Source organism: Brachyistius frenatus, unplaced genomic scaffold (genome assembly GCF_029030835.1).
Source record: "Brachyistius frenatus isolate BFR_SWC_R1_liver_20210118 unplaced genomic scaffold, ASM2903083v1 Contig_37, whole genome shotgun sequence".
Taxonomy (NCBI): domain Eukaryota; kingdom Metazoa; phylum Chordata; class Actinopteri; family Embiotocidae; genus Brachyistius; species Brachyistius frenatus.
Genome location: NW_027210636.1, coordinates 2,183,964 through 2,205,921, shown reverse-complemented (window position 1 = coordinate 2,205,921; position 21,958 = coordinate 2,183,964). Strand labels below are relative to the sequence as shown.

Sequence of the window (21,958 nt, the reverse complement as noted above, 5' to 3'; positions counted from 1 at the left end):
AAGTCCGACAGAACACTGAGAAATATTTAACATGAACGTAAAGATGTTTAGAAAATGTTTAAAAAGTCATTGAAAATGTACTTTTCAGCGACTGACAGTGAAGGAACCGATCTAAAGTCGGCTTGTTGTTCACTAACAGCACCAGGGACTCAGATGCTAAATGGGTTTTAGCCCATGTGCTAACCACTTGGCCATCAGGTCACCCTGGAATACATTTATTATTACTTATTTATTATTACTTAATGTGAATTTAAAGCAGCACTATGGAAACATGGAGACTGGGAAGGGGGGGGGGATCAGCTTGCCTGCCTTGGTCCAAATTAAAAAAAAAAAAAAAATCTGCTTTGATAATTAACATGAAAACGCAGCAGAAACATGCAGTGTGTTTAATGTAGACCAGAAAAAGTCCCATTATGGGAATGTTTTTTTTCCCCCATCAGAAACTACTAAAAAGATTATGTTTTACCTGAAAAATGTTCCAGTATCTTGACAGTAGCGTCATCTTTTAATAACGACCTTAAAATATAACTTAAAAAAATGTGTGTGGTGTGTATTCATGTTAAAAAAAAAAAAATTCATGTGTGTTAAATATTTTTTTTAAACTCTCAAATATAAATTTTTGGTTTCACTATATTGAAAAATGACATTTTCACCAAAAACCCAAAGAACTCAGGTCCTCCCCTCACCTTTATTTGTCCTTTGGCCATGATCCTGTCCGTCATCTCGCCCTCCTCTTTGTTCTGCTTGGTTTTGTTGCAGCACTTCTCGTAGCAGAGCAGCCTCACAGTCTGAGAGCCCTCCAGCTCGATCTCAAACTCCTTGCAGGGAAACACAGCCAAAAAAAAACCCCTTTATTTTAGTATATTCTAAGTGAACAGTTTTTCCTAACCAATAGAAAAGGGGCAGATTTCTTTCTTTATTCACTTCCTGCGCTCTGATTTGCGCTCTCACCTCGTTCCAGTTGGGCTCCGTGGAGTCTCGGTACACGCGTGTTTTGGCTTTGTTGACGAAGTAGCCGAAGGAGTCCACCTCCAGAGAGCAGTACAGGTCTAGGGGGAGAAAAGCAGAAGTCGATATTGTTTTTTGTTTTTTTTTAAGCTGCTGAATCAAAGAGGAGACGCGTCCGGACTGAACCGTCTCCGCAAACGCAAGCTCTCCTCTTTCTGTTTCGTAATTACTGAAGAGATGACTCCTACATTTGAGAAGCGAAAGGGCATATTTTCACGGAGACTCGTACACAGCGTTCCTGACTTAATCCCCCCCCCCCACCTCTCTCTTATGCAGCTGCCCTCCCGGCTGACATCAGTGACGTTAAAAACCGGAAAAAAAAAAAAAAAAAAGACACTTACTTAAGCTCTGTTTGAGCCCCGACGCCGAGTGGACGATGACATTCAGGAAGCCGTATAAACCGGAAGACTCATCGTCTGTGAGGGAGGGGGAAAGAGTTCAGGTTAAAAAAAACACAATACAGAGGGAAGTATTAAAAGGTGCATCAAATCCCTTAAAACGCAACCTTACCTTCTTTATTCATGGTCATTGGAATTCTGTGAACCGTCTGGAGCTTCACACACGAGTTGGTGAGCATCTGCAGCTCCAGAGAGGTCAGGGAGAAGCTTTTATAGCCTGCGGGTTCGCAGCGGACGGGGGAGAAAAAAATGTCATCAGACGTATTTGTGATGACACCGATATCGTGTCTTATGATGGCACACAAAAACAAAAACTCACACTTCTTCTGCTGCTCGCGAACGATCTCCCTCCACTCCGCTCGCTCGTAGTCGGAGGAGATCAGAAATGTGAAACCCTGAAAGATAATTAAAACAATTTAAAAAAAAAGTATTCCACTGTTGTAATGACATGTCCTCAACAGCAGAGGACGGCAGAAAGCAAATCAAGAAGAAGTCTTAGGCGGTAGACTGACTTTGCCGTTTCTGTTGGCAACCCTGAACGCCATGCTGGGGGACATGAGAAGCAGCAGGGACTCCTGCTCTGACAACTTCTTCCTCAGGCGCTCAATCGCTTTGGATCCCTTGGTGGTTCTCTGCAGGTAAACAGAAACACAATCAGAGTCAGAATTCTTTATCGTCATTGTTCGGGCCAGAAGGAAATTGAGAAAAGCAGACCAAGTCGATGCAACACGAGAGAAAATAAATAAATAAAAAAGATGAAAAATACAAATACAATATGAAAGATAAAAAAAAAAAAAAAAAGGTCCAAAGACATACATGCGTGTTTGCCCAACCCGGATGTGTGCAAATAGCGCAGTTGTTAAATAGTATGTACAGGACAGCATACAGTATTTACATGGAAGGTGCTAAAAAAAAAGAAGAAGATGGTAAACAGAAACTATAAACATACAGATATGAACATGGAAAGCACGACAGGGCCACGCTGTCTAGACATGTTGTTCTATTCGTGTGCTGCTCTTTAAGTTCCTCATTTATTTTTTCTTGTTTATCTTCAGACTTTTGGAGAGAGTCGTCCTCGTCCTGGTGTTTCGTTCAAATAAATAAATAAATCAAACACAGAAAGTCGAATTCGGGACTGTACGTCTTCACCTTCTCTCTCTGGATGTCGTTCTTGATCTGGGAGATTTTGATCTTCATGGCGTCGATCTCCTCGTCCTGGACCAGAGGGACGGGGGTGGACTCGCAGTCCTCGATGGTCTGGAAGGTCAGGTCGGCCAGCGGGACGTACCACTTACAGTCGTACTGCTGCCCCTTCCTGGTGGAGGGCAGGAGACGCGTTGTAAAGACTTCTTCCACCTTCTTTTTCATCAGAGTTGTTTGTTAGCGGTGTGAAACCCAACAGTACAAGGCCAGCCACAAGATTGCAAACCCCCCTTTTCTTTTTTTTTCTTTTTTTTACAAAAATGAATGGTGAAAATTACAACCTTTATCTCCCAGTGCAACAAGCAGCAGGTCAAAATGAACCACTTATATTTTCAGGAGAGCAAGAATTTAAGTGAACAACTTTCAGAGGAGGAGTAACTCTCAATCCCCGGCAGGGGTTTGAAGCTGCGGGTCTTCCGGGTCACAGGGCTGCATTTTCTAATTGTCGGGCTGGCCGCTGACCCAGACTCACCCCGCGGCCTGTTTCTTCAGCTTGGTGCAGAGCAGCAGGTCGGTGAAGAGGAAGACGTGACGGAGTTTCCTGGAGCCTTCGACCAGCTCCACCATGAAGCGATCCCTCAGCAGCTGACGGTTCTGCCAAAAACGGGAAACAAAGACACCTCATTCGTCTCCAGTGCAGCTTCCTCAAATCATGTTTCATTATTAACTATGAGAGAGAGGCACCAAAATAAACTGCTAATTTCAGCTTAAAATGTTTTAGGATCATTTTGTGCTGATGTTTGTAATGACTTTGCGCCCGGGCGGTGTCAATGCCGCTCTCGGATGAACGCTAGCCAACCTCGACATAAACAAAACAGCCCAACTACAACAACAACAAACAAAACAAAAATCAATTAATCATTTGCAATATAACCAAAACCAAACCGCCGCCGCTCGTCGTCAAACCGTACAGCCTGAGGTCAGAGTGGGACGGGATGACACCAGCCTTTCCTGCAGCACACATAAATTCCTCCCCCTGGCCTCTGACCTCGGGGGAGGATGGGGGAGGATGGTGGGGAGGCCATTTACAGCGACACTGCCCCATGCGAGACTCCGCATCCAACACCAAAAACCGCGGTTTACCGCAGACAAAAACAAGGAAATCACTGCGGCGCTCCGGCCGGTTACGATCGTGCTGGCGAGAGCATGTGCAGCGGCTGTCCTGGTTTCCACAAGAGTTGCCAGGGTTACATCCGCTTATTGTTTTGTGACACAAACAAGTCAATAATCCAATGGAAAAAAAAAAAAACAACAACAACAACAAAAAAAGAGCTGTCACTGTGCAGAGATCACACGCACCCTTCTACCCCGTTTCTTTTTTTCTTCCTGCCCTATAATGAGACATTGAAGCACTGAGGCATGCACGAGAGGTGAAGCTAAACAAACCGACGGTCCGGAGTAATTACAGGCAGCTACGTTGCAAAAAACATCAACAATGGATGTAAATTTAGTCGAGAGCCGACGCGACAAACAACACACCCGTATATCTTGAGTGGTTGTCACGTCCTGGCTTGTTATCTGTCAAATCTCTTCTGTGGGATTTTGGGACTTGCTCGACAAACACGCTGAAGAATGTTTCCCCAAAAACTTTCTTTGATTTAATATCCGACTATCCTACTGGCGGGGCCAGTTTCCCAGAAAAAAAACAAAACAGAGGAAGTTCTTCATCAGGTCATCTGAATCAGAGCCCTGGGATGCTTGTTGTGTGTCTGGGTGTGGGTGGTGAGGGTGTGGAGGGGTCAGGAAGCACGGGGGGGGGGGGGGGGGGGAGTCAGCACACACACACACACACACACACACACACACACACACACACACACACACACACACACACACACACACACACACACACACCCGGCGCAAAAAGGCCGGTGTGGACGGTCCGGCGTGCCCTTGGAAGCACAAGGAAGGATGGGAGTGAGCGCCGAGGTAATCCTGGTTTGTGACACGGCCCCCCCCCCCACCCCACACACACACACCCCCACACAATCCCACCCTGCCCTTTTTTTTTTTTTGGGGGGGGGGGGGGGGAGGCCTCCAATGTTTGTCACGAGCTTCCTCTCGCGCTCCCGTCTCCTCGGCGGCCCAAGCAGACAGGCCGAGATGAGTCAGCAACAAACCTGAGTCACACTCCGGTTTTACTGCAGCTTCCAGACACCTTGTGCTCCGAGCGTTTTATCTTTCCGTAACAGATATGACGGAGATTGCGGGGGGTTTGGAGGGGGGAGATTATTACCCTGAATTCCACCAAGTGAGAAAAATCGACTGAGTGAGTGTTGTACAATATGCAAAAGTTTTTTAGTGCGATATTTCCCCATGACATGTCGACCAATTCCTTTTTTTCTCTAGCTTCCTCTCAGGATCATTTTTGGCAAGATCCTTGGTCGTCTTTTTTACTTTTTCACGTGATGCCATCAGCGAGTCCAACACTTGTACTTGTCCAGTACCAGTTTAAATACCAGCAAAACTGAACCCGTGTTCCAAATCACACACTTCCACTAATAAATAGTGTTCTTACACACAAGGAGTCACACTTGTGTAGTGCAGGAATTTCGACAGAGTAGTGTTGTTTCAATCTGCACACTGCCGTTCTGCACTGACCGGAAATAACCTCAGCGTGTGAACGCACCACCCGCCAGAAATATCTGCAGCTATTATTATTTTACCCAAAAATCAACATGTTTTTGTGGCCCTCTGTTAATAACCGGACTGATTCTTCTGGTGTTCAGGAACAGCTGCAGCTACGCCTCCATTTGAAAATGCTTTACGTCGGTGTATGAATTGTGTCTTTATTATGCAAGCAAATTTCTCCCACTGCAATATCAAATCAAGTTTGCAAGTAAAAACATAGAAATTGAGAATATCATTATGAACATTGAAAACAAATTTGCTCTGGTTTTAATTCTGTGACCAAAACTAACAAAACTGTCAGGGCAAATTTGTTTGCACTGAAAATAATTATATTCTCAGTTCATTTTTTTGATTGCAGTGCGAGAAATTTGCTTCCAAAACAGTTTTTCTTGCTTGCATAATAAAGACAAAAATACCTTCATAGCCCCGCCCCCTTCCTCTACGTAGCCAAGATGGCGACCGTTTAGGGTGGAAATCGTCCAGAGAGACATTTTGAAGCAATGTTAGCTTGCTGAGAAACAAACACAGTACCTGCTAAACATCACCGTGTTATCTCAAAACACCCCTGAGTTTAAGTGCAGCCTCGTGGCCTGGAAAATACACAGTCCTCTAAAATCCCATCTGCATGATGAAGTAACTCTGAACTCAAAAATGGGCGGCGGCGAAGGGAAGCCACACGCAGGAAAAATATAAAACCATATAAAAGCAGGAGCGGCCTCGGGAGGAAATAGTGGCCGCAGACCTCAGTGTTTGTGCCATCGCACCATTCAAAACCGCTGAATTTGTCCTCTGGCGAACAGAACTAATGTTCCACAAAGACAACGAGCTACAACTCGCTCAGTCCAACAGGTTTCATCGAATTATTTTTTTTTAATTACCAGCAGATCCAACGTCAATTCAAGTTTTGTCTCATTCATAAGATCTAGTTAACTGAAAATGCATCTGAGGGCAGTATGGAGGGGAACTCGACCTCGTATTTCACTTGCAGTTTTTCAGTGTAGTCTTATATGTGTGATGGATCTTCCCACCTTGAAGGGGATGGGGGGGGGGGTCACAAAGTTATTCAGTGAAACAGCGACTGAGCTTTTCCACACTGACCTCTCCCTTCTTCACGGTCATGGACTGCCTGCGCGGGGTGATCTCTTCGTTAATGCTGGACAGAAAGTTCTGGGAAATGCGCAGGGCGTCCTGGAGCAGCGGATAGTCTGGGTGGCTGGAGGGCGTGTGCTTCAGTAAATCCTAGAATAGAAAAAAACAAACAAACAAAAAAACAACAACAAAAACAAACGATGACAAACCTCGAAAAGGAAAACCCGTCTTCAGGAGGAGATCGTTGGGAGGCGGATCGACTTACGTGCAGGACGAGCGTGCTGCGCGTCACTCTGTCCACGGGCTTGTAGAGAAGAGCTGAGGAGGAGGAGGAAGAGGAGGAGGAGGAGGAGTCAGCTTCAACAGGGCCTCGTCACACCGCTCAACTACTTATAGCGATATTGATCCGTTCATTTCACTCACTACTCACTTTCCAGGGAGTTTTTAGCCGACTGGTCTTTGCAGTCCTTTGTGCTTTTGACCTTGAGATTCTGGCAGGAAGATAAAACCGGAGGGAACGGTGAGAAAAAGAAAAAAGAACAAAAAAGAAACCAAAAAAAAAAAAAGTACCCTCATTAAATCCCAGTAACTGCCCCAACAGAGCAATTAAAACAATCAGCACCAGTGCGGCCGTGCACAACTGGGAGGACTGCTGAAAAAAGAAACTGCCCCGTCATCATCACAGCTGCACAACATCAAACAACACCCCCCCCCCCCGCCTCCTCCCTCCCCTCCGCTGCCCGTAGCGTGATTATGTACCTCAGATATCTCTGCGAACTGAGCGTTTGCCTGGCAGCACTTGTCCGCCGTCTCCACGGCAACCTTGTAGTTATCCACGAAGGCCCGGTACACTCCGAGCTGGCTGGCCTATACGGAGGAGGGTGGAGAGGGTGGGGTGGAGGGGTGGGCGCAGCAAGAGCACAGGCGAGCTGTTACTTGTGCCTTCATGGTGGGTTGTGCTCAAGCATGAGTCGGTAAAACTGGTATTACAGAATTAAAGCGATACAGCTGATTCAATGTTTGCTCATGTTTCTATATATAAACCCCCAGTATGTATGCGTCTTTAATCTGTTGGGTTTTTTTTGTTGTTGTTTTTTTAATTTTTTTTTATCCAGCAGCGACACCGAGGTAAGCCCTTATTCATCAGCCTCCCGTAGAGCATTTTGAACTCCTTTACGGGCCCGTCATGTGGTGAAGCCGGGCTTTTATCTGGCCAGGAGACGACTCCAGGCAGTCTGCTCAGACGTGCGTTGCGAGAATCCAGAGCAGTTTTACGTTTCAGCCACCTTTTCCACTCCTGAACGCCCCCACCTCCCCCCACATCTCTGTTAACGACCATTAACGATCAAGGAATGAGATTTAAGCAGTGCTGTAATTAGGTTTTTTTTTTCAAGTTACCGACTTGATGAATGGTGGTCTGTTTGATTGAAAAAACCAACATATAATTTTAGTGCCTGTATGTTATTTGATGCTCGGTCTTCTCCTCCAAGGGAAGGATTTAAATCAGCTGAAAGGGCTGCCTTGCTGTGCTCGACGGTTTTATGTGTCCTGTTCAAAGTGCTGCAAATCAAACAATTATGGCAATATTTCACTTATATGAGCACATCAGACACTTTCTTCTCAACGGTTCTCAGACCTCCTTGTTTAAGTTGTCGGTTTTCTGCTGCATTCAAATTAGATGGAAAAACAAGTTGTTGCTTTTTTCTTTAAAATAATTTATCGATTTTTCATTCTGTTGGTTTGTATTCTTGTCAAGCTTTTGATATATTGGCACAAGTGGGATCCTTCAGTATTCACATTAAGGGTGATAAAGGATTAGATGGGAAAAGCAACTAAGCAGTCATGACATGAATGATTTCTTTTGTTTGCCCGGTTCTTCCCACTCAAGCGGAACAAAAGCTAAACTATCGCGCCCACGTACCAGCTTCTGGAAGAGGTCGCCCACGCACTGCTGGTGGCTCCAGTCCTGGACTCGCGGGTGCAGAGCGTCGTAGAAGTCCTTGTGGATCTCGTGGAGCTCCGGCACTTTGAAGAAGATGGTCTCTATCTGCTGGACGGTCAGCATCGGCTGGGAGGTCGTGGCCGCCGCCCTCAGAGGCTTCATGGGCTGAACGCGTAATCACAGTTAATAATGTAGGAAATTATGACGTGAGATGAAATAACAAATTGTTCTTGATTTAGTTGATGTGTTGAAACAAGCGGGACTACAAGCCTCACCGCCTTCAGCATATTTGTGCGCCTTAATTCCCGCTAAAGCAGCGGTCGCATATCACAAGTAAAAACCTCACGTTAGGGGCTCAAATGTCAAATTTTGTGTAACAGAAGCACAACTTTTTTATTTGTAAGAGTAAAGAATTTATACTTTTCAAAGGTTATAATAATATGTTGCAAAAGTTTACTAACTAAATTAGTTAGCTTTGGCTAAACTTGAGCAAGCTCGCTCATAATTTTAACTTGTTTTTGTAAGAGGAAGAATGTAATTAGAGGATTCTTTAAAAAAAAAAAAAAAAAAATTATCCGGCAAGTGCTAAATAATTAGGTCATGTTAGCCAATACTGGTTGAGGTTGAAACTGGCTCCTTTCAATCATTTCTTTTTAAGGGGTTGCAGCGTGAGCAGCCGGTGTGCGAAGCGTGTTACACGTACTATCAGCAGGGCCTCCAGGTGGCTGAGATACGTCTCCTCGCTGGCCAGGATTCCCGACAGAACCCACTTCCTCATCTCCAGCCCTTTCTCCTGATCCAGCTCCACCTGGCACAAACAAACGGCAAAGAGAGAGGGAGAGAGAGAGAGAGAGAGAGAACCTTTTGGCAAACGTGAAGACGAGGCAACTCTCCAGCACAAAAAAAAGGCTCACGATAACGTGATACGTAGATGAGTTTTATCTTTAAATGAACCCCCCCCCCACACACACACACACACACACACCTCCCCCAACCCGAAAAACCTCTGCTAACCCTTGGCTGCAGATATTGTTGGTGAGATTAGGGAAGACGAGTTTTGATTAAACTCTCTGTAGGAGTTTTACATTCCGGGAGGCCTCCCAGCATCTCAAAGGAAGACAAATGTGTTTCTGGTCCAGGAGTTGTTATTCAGAAACAGGTCAGAGACATCCATCATCGTAGCGGGAGCCATCACGTCAGTAAGAAACGTGTCGAGCTGGGCTATTATAGTTGCTGGATTAAAAAAAAAAAAAAAAAGAAGTCGTGCCCCCACCCTCCTCCGCCATGACTCAGGCTTTGAAGATCACCAAGTGTACACATCCAAGGATAAGAATACCACAGATAGGAACGGGAACAGAGCCGGGGGGGAGGGGGAGGGGGAGAGACAAAGGGGAGGGGGAAGCCGGGTCTCTTTTCAACATCTGTTTACCCGCAGTGTGTCTGCTGAGTATGTATAACGCCCCGCGTCACGCTGGAAAGCGCTCCCATCTGGGGGCTACATGGTGCACTCTGTGTATTTTATTGTGGGCCAGTTGGCCGTTTGAATGCCTTGCTGAAGGGCACCTAGTTGGGTTTTGTTTTTTTTCCACGTCGTGGCGAGCTGCTCCCTCAGCAACGTGAAACAGTTGGATGATGTCCTCCATAACTCTGGGGGTTGTTTTTCTATAGTTTTTGTTTTTGGTGTTATGGGTTACAGGTTTATTACCAGACAGCCTGCGTTATAAACTGCGGGTTGTGGAGTTTGAAAGATGTGGGCATTTATTAGGCAGGCAGGGTTTGACGACAACTGCTGTAAAGAGGCATTATGGGAAATTTAGGATCAAGCGGTTTTTGAAACTTGAACCTTACAAGGGAGTAAAAGTCGGGATATCTCGGCCCCTGCTGCTGCTTTGATTTTCATCATTCTCACAAGTTTCACAGCTTTGTAGACGTGAATAAAACTAGATCACTGAAGTGAAATGAAATGAGGAGAAATGTTTAAGTATTTGACCTCAATACATATATTTCCTCGGTTGAGATGAGCAACCCAGCGAATTGTCTCGTCACGTGTCAGCTTCTTTAAAAATGCAGAGTTATTTTTGTGAGACATAATTGAATTTAGGGCTGTGACTGATGATTATTTTCATTATTGAGGAAATATGTCAACTATTTTCTCGAGTAATCGTTTTGTTTGGTCAATAAAAAGCCCCGACTGTCCCGACTGACATTCCACAAACAAAATATAATGACTTTATTGTCTAAAGGGCGAAAGGAACCAGAAAATATTCACATTTACGAAGCTGAAATCAAAAAAACGTAAGTAGTTTTTCATTAAAAAATCACTAAACAGTCAAGACCACTGCAGAGCTCACTGGTTGCCTCTAAAAAAAAAAAAAACCAGCAGAAGCAAAAGGAGCACAATGTTTGTAAGTAATTCCATTTATAGAATGAAAAATAAGATAAATAAATCAATAAAATTGACCTAAAATCAACTTTTGTGCTTTAAAACATTGCTCTGCCGAACATGAGGAAGAATCGGATTAACTCAGTGCTGTTACACCGAACACAGACAGTAGAAGAAGAAGTGATGGCAGACGCTGTAACAGCTCAAGACGAGTAACCACCTCCACTAAACGTGTTGAATGGTGCGTGGCGAGAGGACGGCGAAGGTCAAATGCGCCAGCAGAGATCACAAAGCAGCAGCGACTGTTCGCTGACAGACAGAGTTAACGTGGTGGGGGAGGGGGAGGGGAGGGGGGTGTTGGGCAACCTTACCGACAGCGTGGACTCCAGGGAACCGGAGGACTGGGTGTCTCGGCTGCTCCGGCTCTTAGAGCGCAGCCGCGGCGAGGAGGCCGGAGATCCGGGGAAGGATAGAGGGTCGTGGCGAGGCTGATGCTCCTCTGAATGGTCCAGGTCGTAGCCGTACGATGGAGGGGTTTCATTGTAGGGAGCCTCTGTGGGACACAAAGGACAATAGTCACATGGTGTGTCATTAAACTGTTAAGGTCGGGGAAACGCCATGGGAAACACAGCAAACCGAAGCGTCATGTTTTGTTGTATTCTAGAGGATAAAGTGGGCGGTGCTAATAAAACTATTTAGGACCTGATTAGATAGTTTGACATGCGTCTGACTTTTCACGTTAATGCTACATGTAATATAATAACTTTGGAGACGGTCCATGTTGCTTCCTGTATTCAAGACTGAATTTCCACAGAAATCACCAAAAAACCAAAACCATCAGTTTCACTGTGTTTCAATTAGTTAGTTGGTATTTTATTCAAGAAATGCCACTAAATGGCAATGACATAGCAGCTGATGAGGCCTTTCACATGAACAGCTCATTAAACATTACCATGTGTAATTGTAGTGAAAACCGCACGGAGAATTGTCTAAAAATGCTCTTAGTTCTAAGGAGCATTTTATCCCCTTTCAGCTCATTGTTTTGATTTTTTTTGTTGCAAATAGTTTTACTTTCGTGCTGGTATTTTAAGCAAAAAAAACAAAAAAAAATCTCTGCTAAACCTACTGTACACTACCGGAACAGCCCCCCACAGCAAACAGACCCCGTTCGTGACCAACAGGTGAACATAAATGAGCATTTAGCAGCTTAAAAATTCAAATATTGCCCCTTAGGAGTTGGTGGAGACCAAAACAGTGATACAAGTATATGTGGAAAAAACATAAATGTTGTTCTGGGTCTGACAGATTTGAAATTAGGCAAGTATATATGCTTACTGTTGTGTCCTAAATGAGGTGTTTACAGCTTGCTCTGCTGCCTTTAAGTGACAAAACAAAACTTGATGATGCTTTAAGGCAGTGTTGTGGCCGTGTCCTGACTCAAAATATAGCTTTAATACTTTCATGATATCGGTTGATGTAATGCCGAATTGTGACATATTTCAAAATAAGGACAAACTAATGCTTTACATTGTATTCTGGCGGGTTAGTACCTGGAGTTCAAGGTAGCAGCTGGTGGGCCACGGTGGGTACTTTGCATGACAGGATCAGCCCCGTGGCCCTGAAGTGTGTTAATCCAGCTGTGACTGAATTGCACAGTATAAAATAATATAAAGTAGATTTATAAGGAAGTAATTTGTAGCTGTTGTTATTTTGTCATCTAAATACTTGCGTGCGGCGCTTTTGCACGAGTATTCTCAGCTCACGATAAATACCGAGCGAGCGAGCATGTCTTTTCCTGCCATTTGTCTTTATATCAAATCCTCTTTTAACCTTCATAAACCTGCGACCTGCACAAATCTACCCGACAGTCTGCGCCAGCCTCCGAGGGCTCGTGCCAAGCGGGTGGATAAGCCCGTCAAAATTGCAAAGGCCAGCGCACGTGCTGCTAGGCTCGTTAGCCGGCGCATCTCCTTAGGCGAGCGTTTTATAGTGTTGCGTTCAGGAGCACACAAAACAAAGTCTGAAAAGCGCTGTCATAATTATTCATTTTTTTAAGTCTACTAACCAAAGAGGTCTCAAAGCAAAGAAAAGCAGCAGTTCTTCTGGAAAATCTGGAAAAACTAGGCATGAAAAGCGGTTCAGTGAGCTGTAACACGTTTACCACCAGCGGAACGAGTTAGAAATGCATGTTTGTCGTCCCTGTGATTTTCAGCCTTTTTTTTTTTTTTTTAAGACACCCTGAAGATGAAGATGAATAGCATGTCTGCATCCAGTAATTACCGTCAGACACCCCTGACTCACCAGCACTTATCATCATTATCATCATTATCGTTGTGGATTATGCAGCAGCCGGCAGATGAAGAGCTGAGATGTACTGAAAAAAAATAAATAAATAAGGAGTCCAACAAACTGGTTTACCTCAGCGTGAAAACAGGAAGGAGAGGATTCCGGAAACTGAGGGGGAGATGGATAGATAAATTAAAAAAAAAAAAAAAAAAGCCACACTGGAGAGGCCTGTTAGACGGGTGGGACTGACAGGATGACATCCACAGAGGCCGTGACAAAAGGGCTCAAACACACACACACACACACACACACACACACACACACACACACACACACACACACACACACACACACACACACACACACACACACACACACACACACACAGGTCCAGTGGAAGTGGGGAGGTGGGGGAGGGGGGCAGAGCTGGATTGACTGCTGGAGACGACTGCAGTCCAAGCAGCTTCAGAGCACAGGGGGGGGGGGAGTCCGTGTGAAAGGCCACTCTGTGCTCCAGTGAGATTATACATCAGGCCCGGCGATGGATGAACAACACATCCTCTCTCGGGCAGCGGCCTCGGAGCCTCAAAATATCCAAACTAACAACAACGAGAAAAAAAAAAAAAACAAGCAGCCAGAGCTGCATAAGTAAAGAGGATTGTTTAAAAATGTGTGCTGAAGTCATTTGTTGTCTTTTATAGGATTTTTTTTTTTTTTTTCTTCCCTTGGCTGCTGGTCAGTGTGAGAAAAGTGGACGTCACAATGGATCCTCAGTGAGCGTGATTTTGTCGAAGCGAGGCTGCCGAGGAAGCGTCCGGGCAGGTCTGTCCGGTAAGTTCAGCGATTCATCTGCTTCAGAGCGGAAACAGGCTTTTCTGCACAAGGTCGTCTGGTCGCAAACTGCTTCCCCCACTTCCAACACACACATTCATCGACAGTTGAGATGACTTCTGTAATTTATTAACTTTACGGAGCCAAACATGGTAAAATATTTGTAAAAATTTCAAATAAACCATTGTGACTGTTTTACTTAAAGCCCAGTTCTCCTTGAATTTTTTTTCTCCACCGCTTTTGTTCCTTGGTCTGTTTTCACAGCTTTTGTTTGTGCCAATTGTGAAACAGGTTGTTGTTGTTTTTTAAAGGGTTGAGCAAAGAAACCGAAGGGGAAACGGATCTTTTTTTACATCAAACTACCTGCAAAACCCATTTACAGTAGTTAAACAGAAGAGGACAACTTATACTGTTTATCTGGAGTAAATATTGATATTTCAGAGTTTAAAACATCTGACTGCAGCCTAAATTAAGTTTGGAGCATAAACATATAAAAAAAAAAAAATGCTTTAACAAGGTTAAATCACATTTAATTAGTCTAAAATATTACAAGACATGCCCCGAGATGTTCTTGATCTTGTCTCTGACCTTGTAAACAGACCGAACTTCCACCAAATTTCCCTTTCAAATCATTTTAATTGGCATAACTGCGTCGCAACTTATCGACCAACACGTTAGTAATGCAGATACGTCTGTGACCAGCTTGATTAATTCTATTTAATGGCTATTTGCGGATAAATCACTTTTCCCAGTCGATCAAGGAGGGGAACTAACGCTCCGTTGCACTGTGTTGATACTATTAAAAGTGACGAGACTGTGCTGTTATCTTGTTTCCTCACTGCAGTGACTGATTAACTTCTAACGTACACAACAGAAAGTATGACACGGCTGCAGGAAGGTAAAGTAATCCAGGCAGTTGGACATCATCTCCTGCCGCCTATCCTGTAGCGGACTGACCGCAGCTTAAAATGGTTTCTGTTAACGGAGCTGTAATAAATACATTCTAATGACATTACATAAGACTGCTGAGGCCAACAGCTGCTGTTGGATCAGAGAGAAGCTGATTTTGTTTCCGGCCCGTCTCTGACCTCTACGTAATTCTGTGTTTTTCAAGAATTTCATTTAGACTCTATTTGCACAAGATATTTCTGTTTGCGTTTTAATTCACGTTACACAGCGTTTTTTTGTTCCACCTCACCCGCCAACCCTGAACGCGGCACCTAAAAATAGAGCTTCAAGCATGTTTAAGGACACGGCCAAACAACTCATCGAGGCCTGCTGCGGGAGGATAATCAGTCTTCAGGGAGAACTCTTCCTTCCTCCAGCGTGCAAAAACAGGAGCCGCGCGGCAGAAGACAAATCGCAGCAGTTTTAATATCACGGTGGCACGCTGCATGTCCTATTGATGACAAAGCAAAGACACGTTCAAATCCCTAAATCCTAATCCATCGAGATGAATTACGCCGAGCGGGGCGGGGAGGGAGCGACAGATGTGCGGCGGAAAGACAGTGGCACAGCATCAGCGATCCGCTATCACAGAAATAATCATGTGGTCTTATTTCGCTTCACGAGGCCAAACGCGGTCTAAAAAAAGAAGGAACTCTCCCCCTGGACGCTCTTATGAATACTTTTCATCTGAAAGCTCCGTGTTTTCAAATGGTTTCCGAACGACAGCGCCGTTATCGCGTGGCCCGGACATGAAGGCGCAGCAGGATATTTAAACATGAGGAAGGATGAGCTTGCTGTTTCTTCTGGAAACAACCGGCTTTAGATGCGACTCGGCCCCATCTGGACCTCCGTTTAACATCGGCCTTGAAAAGTGCCACAGATAAAATATCAATTCTGTTTGACTGATGGGAACAACAAATTCAGACAGCAGTTCCCAACAATAAAAAATAAATAAAAATAAAAGGTATTGATTGAGCCTTGTAGGGGCTGGAACTGGAAATAGTAACATCCATACCCCCACCAAGGTGAAAAGACCGAGCTGGTGCAAAGGGACCTGAGTCAGAGGCCACTTTTGCTGTGAGCATATTGACCGTCCATAAGATCAGTCAGCTGATAAGACACAATCAAGGTCCCCAAAATAAAAACACCGCATAACAAATGTGTTGATCGATCGACCTCCGAAAAAAGGATGCAACTGAGATTTAAGCATCTATAATTTTAAAAAAAAACTAAACACATACGGGCAGCCTTTCTGTCGCCTCTCTAATGGTTGTATAGATCTGGAGAGAAAAGTTGCACCTTTGTAAAAAAAAAAAAAGTTGTTAAAAGCTCAGCACCACTTTATGGCTCCAAGCAAATGGATTCTCCTCCGGCCTGTGGAGTCACCGGGGAAACGAGGGAGAGAGCTGGTTGGTTGAAGGGGTGACGGCCTTCCAGACGGCCCGACATGGTGGTGACCCCCGGACTGTTTTCCTCTACTTCGTTGTAAGCTGGGAAATTCGTGTTTTGACACTGGAGAGTCACTTTAATCCGTCTCCGTCACTGCAGACCACGTAAGGTTGGTCAGTGAAGTTTCATTGCATGTTTTTTTTGTTTTTTTTAAATCTAATCTGCGACGTACAGTAGATTAAACCATCGAAATAAAGGGGTACTCCAACAAATTTGTGTCGCACAGCCATAAAGATTTAAAAAGGAACGGTCAAGATTTACACAATCGAAGGCAAAATATCGGGACCGGCGTAGCGCCAGCTATATGTCAAGCTCAGGAAACTCTACCCATAATGCAATTCCACTGCATATTTCTTCAGTCCTTTTCTAAATGGTAGATACACGCGCATCTTTTGAACTCCCATCTTTTAAACAAAAAGCTAACATCAGCACGCTAATATGCTCGTAATCCATTATAGGCAGGTGTTACGTTGTGTTATACATATTTATGTGAAGCTAACTCAAGTATAGAAATGTGCTATGCAAATAATGTAAATTATTATTATTATTATATGGCTTAAACACAGGGACATCAGTGTTTCCCCCCCTGACTGTTCAGCCTTTACATGGCAACAAAAAGACTCCGGCAAAGTTTATCCGTAGATTAAAAATACAACGAAAAATATGAATCCACCTGTTTGGAAGTTTAAAGTGTCCTTTCAAAAGTTTTAAGAGACATTTTTTTTTTTTTAAGTCATTTTTGAAGTGAATAATTTTTGGGCCACAGTCCCAAAAACGTTTTTTTTGTAGCAATACCACGAGTGGCCACTGGAGCAAATTAACAGATACTCAAAAGGTCACATCCAAGCCCTGCAGACCTGTGATTGGTCAGAGGGAATTGTGTCACTTCGTGTGCGACACAGGATGTCCTGCACACATCCTGTTAACTAGCCAAGCTGCTGTCGCTGCCACAACTCCTGTCTTGTTTCTCAGCAGTCTTTTATCTCGCTGCCTTGAGCCTCATCTGAAACTAAATTCGTCTCCGTGCTGTGACAAAACCGAGCAACAAGAACAGTATCCCCTCTCGTATCCATCCACTGTTTGCGTGTGTCGCGTTGAAGGTGGCGTCAAGGCGGTGACAATATTTATCTCCGTCTGTAGCGGAAAACAAAATCAAGAAAGTATCTGGTACCAAAAGGGAGTAGACTGTCTGGTTTGTTTCAGTATTGGACAAATTAAAATTGAACTGATGATGAAACTGGATGAAAAATCTGGGGAGTCATTACGATTCAACTGGAAGAGGGATATGAACATCAAAATTTCATGGCAGCAGTTTACATGAGGACATCGCTGGGGATCAAAGTGCTGGACTGCCCGATTTACACTGTAATCCCAACATCCACTCCGATAATGGGGCTAAAAATTTGATTCCTCAAAGTTCATTTTGGGATCGCTCGCAATGACGTCGCTCGAGTAATTTCCTCAGACTCGACCGAGCCGCCCGAGGGCCGTTGCACAAAGATGTTTTTCACAACGAGCCGTGCAGTTACAGCACCGGCAGAGGTAAATGGACTTTCACGTGTAAAATCGGTGCACCGCACCTTTAACCTCGTCCTGCAATTGTTGTGCATGTGTTGTGTCGAAACGCAGACGGCAGCTGTTTGTTTTGGCAAAACTGTAAAAAAAAATATTCGCCGGCACAACATCATCTCGTCCTGACTCACTCGAAGTGTCTGCGGGACCCGGGAGGCCCCTTTTTTTTATATATATTAAACCGCAGGGCTTCTGAAGGCAGCGAGGACCACCGAGCGCTCGCCTCTGATCTGCTGTAGGGCAGCCTAAAATTAGTGCCAGTCGGTGGAGCAGCGTTAGGTCAGAACTGGGCCGCCCAGCCCGGCACACCTACTAATCAGCGTGCATTGAAATAGCTCAGCGTGGTCAGGCCTGCAGCTTGTAATGTGCCGTTGTAACGGAGAGACATGAAAGCCCCAATAATTGTTCCAGGCTGTGAAAATAAACAGACAATGGTGCACATGAGCACATTAGCTACATTGATGCAGAAGGGAATAAAAGCTTTACTTTATTTGGGAGTTATTCTGATCTTGCGCCCCTTAAAAGCCTGTAGATTTATACCGGAGGCCGGCCAGCGTTGAGGAAGATCAGCAGAGACAACGATTTCTGCTGACTGAGCTATTAATGGGCAGGTAATGAGCACGGCTCAGAAATATAAGCAGTGACAAGAAAAACATCACAGTGACCTCCCGGTGTGATGAAATATTCATCTGCATGTCTGAATAGAATTAAATATTAGTGAATGGACCTCACCTTATGTGCTTTTACGTGATTGGCTCGGTCGTGATCTGCCTAGCAACGCCAGGCAGGTTTTTACCAGCACATTAAGCGTTCGACATGACGGCGCGCAGGCTCGACGCAAAGCAGCTCAGATTTAAGAATCGATTTTTTTTTCTTGACACATCTCAGGAAAACCGAACGTCTTTCGTGGCTCAGGAGGAGTTTCATCACGTCTCAGGAAACAAACTAACCCCGATGATGTCATCGGGATTACCTGGGCTTTAAATTTACAACGCGAACAAGTTGCTACAAATGGAACAACAATGCAGATTAACTTTTTTGTTGTTGTCAAGACTGCATGCTGTCTGCTCTGGCTGGGAAGAAGCTTTGTTGAAAATCAGAACGCCCTGATGATGTCATAGTGACATCATTACGGCAACTTGGAGGGTGTGGAGTTTGAAAAACACGGGACTTCACCCGGAAGAGATGGTGCGTTCAGGAGCAACTGGGAAGCGGGAAGGCTCCGACCTCTGAGTGGGAAAATACACCTGGCAGCATGTCGAAGTGGGAATATTCTACCGGGAAAGTGGGAGGTTTTTTTTGAGAGCTCAGAAAAGTTTGTTTGACGTCACGTGAGATGTCAGTGTTTGTAGTGGAAGCAAGAAAAAAAAAAAAAAAAAGTATTTATTGATTCACAATGTCGACACGAAGCCTCGTTTTGATCCGCTACCGTTTGCCCTCTTAAAGTTATTGCATTACGCGTTAATACAAACCTCAACACTTGTTGCATTTGTACACAGCAAGTATTCATTTCTTACCAAGGCTTTTACTGAGAAGCATTTGATGCGACTCAAATCGGACAATAACACTTAAGACTTTTTCGAGTATCTCGCGGAAGGTTTGAACAAAATGCCGTGTTTCCTCTCTCAATTGAAAACGTAAAGAAATGCATACAGAAAAAAATCAGGTACAAATGAACTGATACAAAATGTGTGTGTTCAATATCAAGTTTGTTATCGTTAAAATGCTTTGGGTGGAGCTCAGCTATGTGAATAAATATTTCTAAACATGAGTAGCTCTCGGGCACTTTCATCTTGTCAAAGTAGCTCTCAAAAGGAAAAAAAAAAAAAAAAAGGTCGGAGACCCCTGATTTAAGATGACTAATCCAGAACAATTGATGGAAATCACAGGATTATATTGTTTCAAATGAAAGTGAATAAAATATCTGGGCCAGATGAATGACTGTTGAATGGAGAGAGGTCACACAACCTTACAAACGAGCGATCTAGGTATTACAGGTACTTCAACGAATTGCACTATATATAGTTAAACAGCAGTACATCCAAACGGACCTCCTGTTTCGTCCCCGTGTCGGTTTAAGTGGACGATGATGAGGTTGTTTGTCTGCTTTCGAGGACATTTTCTGGGGGGCTGCCATGTAGTGGTACATTCCCAAACGAGATCTTTTTCCTGATTCCCAGCTGCCCCGAAGGCCATTTAATTGAGCGACACTCCCGGGGCTGCTCTATGGAAAAAAAACACAGACTCCGAGGTTTGTTTTTGGAGCTGGAGCCACACGAGAGACGAAAAATTCGGATGTCTCCGCCTCGGCGGCAGAACATTTTGTCGAAAAACAAACTCTTGTGGCCGGTGACACAACAAGCTCCACGGGTCAGGCCCGTTCTGAGAGAGGTGAACTCATACAACACTTAACATTTCATTAGCTGCCTCCCCCCCCCCCCACACACACACACACACACACACACACACACACACACACACACACACACACACACACACACACACACACACACGCACACACACACACACACACACACAGGAGCAGCTGAGACATTCCATAAACACTTGGCCTGCCAGCCAGCAGCACAGAGGGCCCTTTGAGTGGGACCTGGGAGGGGAGCTGAGCCCCGCAGGACCGGAGGGCCGAGGCCGAGCACGAGGGAGGATCACCGAGCCGAAGGAGGCCCGCGGGCTCATAAACATACCGGAGATTTTTTTTTTTTCTCTCTCTCTCTCTCTCTCTCTCTCCATTACGGTTTATCTTTGGAAAACGTGGACGCTAGTGAGTGAACAGGAGGAGCTAATGGGGAAAAATGTAGCGTGAAAAGTCTTGCATAGTTTCTAAACAAGTGTTTTTGTTCTGTTTTCTGATAACAAAAAGGGCCATTCATGGCCTTTACCGCGGGAGCAGCTGCCGATGGCTGGCCTGGCGTACTGATGGCCTGCCAGCTTTTCACCGCTCCGCCGAGTACACTGCACAGAAGAACAGGTGTCTTATACTTTCTCTCTCACACACACACACACACACACACACACACGGTCACAGAGGCGAACTTGGCTGCCCTCGAGAGCGGCCACCACTTCCTCTTGTAAGCCTACATTTACTTTAGGAAAGGGAGAGGCTGAATTCTTTAAACTTCCGTGACCACAGAAGCTCAGATGTTGATATCCAGGTACAATGATCGGCCTGTCTGAGCTCGCAGGGAAGGACCTCAAATATTCATGAGTCTGCAATTAAGCGGGAACGCGGACGACGAGCGCCGGTGTGACTCCTGCTGAGGCAAGCGAATAGTGCCGACACGCCCGGTCGGAGGCCGACGCATCCAGACACACTTCCGTCACCTTTTAAGACATTTTCTATTAATGTCACGGCCGTCCCAGACAGACCTGTCCACGGATAGAAACTGCGCCATGTCCTGACCAACTCGGCCTCGGCTAAATGCATCCTAAAAGATGCAACCGCCTGATTTTTGCAGAGCGATTGTGATTCAACTAATGGGAGATTTATAATTTCCCTTTTTGACGAGCTTTTCTTTCACGCGACACCACAGTCGAACGCCGCCGACGCCGGCTCTGCGACCGCCTCTGCCGCCGACTCAACGGCGGGAAAGCAAAGGTATAAAAAGGGGCGACAACAACGGAGGAATCTCTTGAGATGCATCAAAACAGATTTGGAGAAAGCTGACAAGTGGAGCTTGAGTTACAAATGTTTCAAGGCCAAACTCATATGAGCTTTGTCAAATCTGATGATGTCATAGTGATGTCATCGGGGTAGATGGCACGGACTTGGGAGAGAAAAAAAACAAGCATTACGAAATAGAGGCATGATCTAGAGATGCTCAAATAAAAACACATGGAGCAGATTGCATTATGGGAAATGTAGGAGCGTTTCCAGACTTAAAGTCGGGATCTCCAGGCCCCCCAACTTTACCATAGCGTAATACTAAAATGCTTGTGTGCAGCTTTAGTAGCATCCAAGTGACTTTAAATAATGGGGGATTTATTATTTCCCTTTTGGCCGACCTTTTCTTTGCTTTAAAGCCCATCTCGGTGGAATACGTTGACCACAAGAGAGACGCCTGGACCCTTCTTCAGCCACAGCGGCGAGCCAGCGCAGCCACAGGCACGTCAGTGTCATGATGGTAATTAATTATGGCAAAATAAACCCATCAGAGAGCTGGACTCCTTAAAGGCCCCACAGCTAATCAGCAGCTCCTA

General features: G+C 44.9%; 1 protein-coding gene across 1 annotated transcript in view; it reads right to left on the bottom strand.

Annotated features, from left to right (window-relative positions):
- The window catches only part of LOC138622659 (breakpoint cluster region protein), a 35,028-nt gene that overhangs the window by 7,371 nt on the left and 5,699 nt on the right, over window positions 1-21,958 (bottom strand). The window contains exons 3-17 of the mRNA XM_069701595.1: window positions 11,026-11,207; window positions 8,975-9,079; window positions 8,251-8,436; window positions 7,089-7,196; window positions 6,760-6,820; window positions 6,595-6,647; window positions 6,339-6,479; window positions 3,082-3,203; window positions 2,556-2,721; window positions 1,919-2,038; window positions 1,726-1,801; window positions 1,519-1,623; window positions 1,350-1,424; window positions 952-1,049; window positions 687-818 (exon numbers count right to left, since the gene is read on the bottom strand). Of these exons, the coding sequence (XP_069557696.1) occupies window positions 687-818; window positions 952-1,049; window positions 1,350-1,424; window positions 1,519-1,623; window positions 1,726-1,801; window positions 1,919-2,038; window positions 2,556-2,721; window positions 3,082-3,203; window positions 6,339-6,479; window positions 6,595-6,647; window positions 6,760-6,820; window positions 7,089-7,196; window positions 8,251-8,436; window positions 8,975-9,079; window positions 11,026-11,207 (1,730 nt within the window). The remainder of the gene's footprint in view (window positions 1-686; window positions 819-951; window positions 1,050-1,349; window positions 1,425-1,518; window positions 1,624-1,725; window positions 1,802-1,918; window positions 2,039-2,555; window positions 2,722-3,081; window positions 3,204-6,338; window positions 6,480-6,594; window positions 6,648-6,759; window positions 6,821-7,088; window positions 7,197-8,250; window positions 8,437-8,974; window positions 9,080-11,025; window positions 11,208-21,958) is intronic.